This window comes from Elaeis guineensis, chromosome 9, assembly GCF_000442705.2.
Source record: "Elaeis guineensis isolate ETL-2024a chromosome 9, EG11, whole genome shotgun sequence".
In the NCBI taxonomy this organism is placed as follows: Eukaryota; Viridiplantae; Streptophyta; class Magnoliopsida; order Arecales; family Arecaceae; genus Elaeis; species Elaeis guineensis.
Genome location: NC_026001.2, coordinates 10,058,163 through 10,061,586, shown reverse-complemented (window position 1 = coordinate 10,061,586; position 3,424 = coordinate 10,058,163). Strand labels below are relative to the sequence as shown.

General features: G+C 36.8%; 1 protein-coding gene across 1 annotated transcript; it reads right to left on the bottom strand.

Moving 5' to 3' along the window:
• Nucleotides 1–351: 351 nt before the first annotated feature.
• LOC140851552 (uncharacterized) lies at nucleotides 352–2,997 on the bottom strand. The gene is made up of 3 exons (XM_073243264.1): nucleotides 2,745–2,997; nucleotides 2,450–2,527; nucleotides 352–692 (listed from the first exon to the last, which is right to left on the bottom strand). The coding sequence occupies exons 1-3, from the start codon at nucleotides 2,958–2,960 to the stop codon at nucleotides 567–569; spliced, it is 420 nt and encodes a 139-aa protein (XP_073099365.1). The 5' UTR covers nucleotides 2,961–2,997; the 3' UTR covers nucleotides 352–566.
• Between the last annotated feature and the right edge of the window lie 427 nt (nucleotides 2,998–3,424).

Here is a 3,424-nt window from a genome sequence, read left to right as displayed (position 1 = left end):
TGCAACATGTCTGTTGACGATGAGAGCCTCATACCAAAATATAAACTTCCTTACTGATATAAATAGTAATATCAAATCCAAAATTCAAAAACTAACCGAAGGAACATTCCTCGGACGTCTATTAAATAATTATGAAATGGCAAAAATTATGTATAAGCCATACAGCTAGAATAATTAAAATTTCTTAACATATGACAAAAGGTGCCTGCTTGTGAATTATGCATTACAACTTTATTGGAGACCTAGTTTGAGATCCTTTGGGGAGTTTGGAGTATTTGAAGGAAGGTTAATTTCATTGTATAGATATCATTATCTAAAGATCTCTTCTGCCAAAAAAAAGGGACAGAAGCATGGCCACAAAGGATGGAATGCTACATTTATATGATGGAAAGACCAATGGTACAATCTTATTGACCACCTTTGAACAGAATTCATCCTTTCAAATTACTTTTGCCTTACAATTTCTATGAACTGTACATGGCATAGTTGAGATGCTGATTTGGTTGTCATTCCCTTATTGGTCTCATTATCTGCAACCATTCAAGCAATGTCTATGAAGAAAGAAATCAATAAGGGTGATGGACCACAGGTATTCCTCCTTCAAAACCCATCCATTCGTCCCATTCATCCCATTCATCATTAAGTGCTTGTTCAGTGGAGTGACTTTCTCCTTCAAACTGGGCCATTATATTCTGTTAACAATAAATAAGAAAAAGGTGCAAGAAAAATTAATAAAATTAGTAACTATCAATTACATCATTAATTATAAACATAAACTTGATTTTTTTTTTCTTTTTTTGGGTTATGTTGAATTTGTAAAACATATCAATACCTAAGTGATCATGTACTTGTTGAGATAATTTAAAAAGAAACAGGTGGTTCCATTTTATTTATGTATACGTTTACTAGTCAAGAAGCTTTATCAAATTCTTAAAAAACTTTTTGGTGGCCTATTTCTCATTTCATGGAATCTTCTCCTTCTGAGATCAGTTAAAACTAAAAGTAAACTTGAAAGAGTTTTCTCCAACTTTCTTTTCATTTAATCCACTCATCTAACATAGTAATAATTGGAAGCTAGATACTAAATATTTGGTGAACTTGTATCATTTATTCAAAGAACCCATATTCTTCCATTGTCCTCTTAACTAGTTTTGTAGATTTTTTCCCCCTTGATAACCAAGTTCTTCTCAAGTTTGGAATTGAAGTAGAATTGTCCGGTTTCCAATCACCTGCTATTCATGTATTGTAAAACAACCAATACATTTGTAGTGAGCCCTGATGAATCACTAGCCACTGCGTGATACACATTAAGACAAGTGATTTAAAAACAGATCTCTCCAATAGAACTCTGAATTAGAGGATATCGAAATATTTTCCAAGTGAAAAGTTTGTTCAATTCATAGGCAAAGCTAAAACAACTAAAGTGTTTGAGAAATGCTTGCCTTAGTAATATGTTCGCGAGCCATGCTATTTTAGTCAATAGTTAAACATTTTTCTCACTTTTAGGTAATGACCTTTTGTCCTTTTTTCCTTTGTTTTTAAAGAGAGAACTTCTGAGCGGCCGAGTGGAGTTTGGAGAATCATGTTCATCTCATACTTTCTAAATTCTCAACGACTCCCTCAAAGGTATTCATGTAGTAGAGATCATTAAGCAATGGTCATATAAGAAAAGGAGCTCTGCAAAGTGCTTATCAAAAATCTTAACTTTAGTACAGGATTTTGTCATTACAGACCTTTTATCCATTGGGGAAAAGTAAAAATATTATTATGCAATATACATGATAGTCATTCAAGGCACAATATTTCATATTTTAATCCTGCTTGCAATATATAAAAGATTCTGAGATTTATATAATGCTCCATATATCTAAGTAAGTTATTAGTGCACTGCTGAATATACCACATTGTTAGACAAATTTTCAAAATCCATCATACATTATCAGTAAATATAAAAAAATATTAAAAAATTCTGCTAAATTTCCATTCTATGAAAACTTAAAAACTTAAACACCATACCAGTCCACAATATGGCAGTCCGGTATTGGTGCGATGCACAGCGATTACCTCTGATACTAATCCACTGATGATCGTCGGCGAGTGTTGTGAGCAAGGAATAGAGTGGTGCTAGAAAACTTCTTCAAAAATTAAACCATGTCAAATTTTATAACGTCCAAGTATTTATTGTCTCAAGTATTTTTGTAGCCCACTAGTATTGTCTTTTTTTTTTTTTTTTGATAAACACTAGTATTGTCCTTTTAAGGACAAGTTTATAAGCTATAACCTGAAACCATCGTTTAGAAAGAAATGACTCAAACATATCGGTTTTACAAACAGGGCCAAGGCTACAACGTTGGTTGCACTGCACGTACAAGTTAACAAACACTTAACATCCAATCATTGTCCGTTGAATGCGTCATGAATGGGTTAGGTGTATCCATTTGTTTATTACCTCGTATGCAGATTTGATCTCCTTAAAAGCTTCCTCCTCTTGGACCCCCTTCTCCCCTCTCATCACATCCGGGTGGTACTGCAAATATTATCATTTATAACCCAAATAATAATTTTAAAAAAACTTTTTCAGGCACATGAGTAGGCGAGAGATTTTCGATATGTTAAACTCGCAGCAAAGCCTTGATAAAACGTACTCAAAAAATCGAACAAATTTCCACCGTTTGATCCATTTAGGCAACTCTTAAGTCCTGAACAATCCTGTTGGACTAAAAGTTATCCGCGAGTAATTATACCTTCAAGGCCAGGCGTTTGTAGGCGCGCTTGACGTCGGACTTGGACGCGGACGGCGTCAGCCCCAGGGTGGCGAACTCCCCGGAGAACGGCAGCGATCTCGCCGGAAATCTCACGCATCGCCGGCTCTCCGGCGACCTCGAGAAGAGGCCGCCGCCTCCGCCGCCGCCGGCCGATCCGTTCCCAATTCCCCTCGACGGCGTGGCTGCCTTCTTCATCGCGTCGTCTCCGTTAAATGGGCTTCTCTTTTCGCTTAACGGAGAGTATTTAGTACTTAAATGGTTGGGACTTAGGAGAAAGCCTTAGAAATTTGCTAAAATACGAGAAATGCCACTGTGATATCCATGATAAGTTTCATTTGGGGCCGTTGGATCCGTTATCGGCGGCTGGATTGAAGTTGATGGCGACTTTGCGACCGTTTGGTTTTAAAGGGTTTTCCATTCCTGTTTCTTTTCTTGCAAGGACCATTTGGGCTTGTCTTTCATGGATAATGACGGATTTACCCCCCACCGACTGCCTGGCTCAACTCTTGCCACCAACCACAAAGGTACTCATGTGATCAGGACGTGGTAAATCTATCAACCTAGGTATTTGGAGCCACAATCTTATTGCTTAATTCCAAGGTGGATATCCTATGAACTTTGAGATTCAAACAATTGGGGAATTTCTTTCTTAATCTTGT

Excerpts from the sequence above, each read along its gene's own strand:
- LOC140851552 (XM_073243264.1), bottom strand. The coding sequence starts at position 2,960 with ATGAAGAAGGCAGCCACGCCGTCGAGGGGAATTGGGAACGGATCGGCC. Across the intron at positions 2,528-2,744 it reads ACAAACGCCTGGCCTTGAAG|TACCACCCGGATGTGATGAG; the intron begins GTATAATTACTC and ends TAATATTTGCAG. Across the intron at positions 693-2,449 it reads AGATCAAATCTGCATACGAG|AATATAATGGCCCAGTTTGA; the intron begins GTAATAAACAAA and ends TATTGTTAACAG.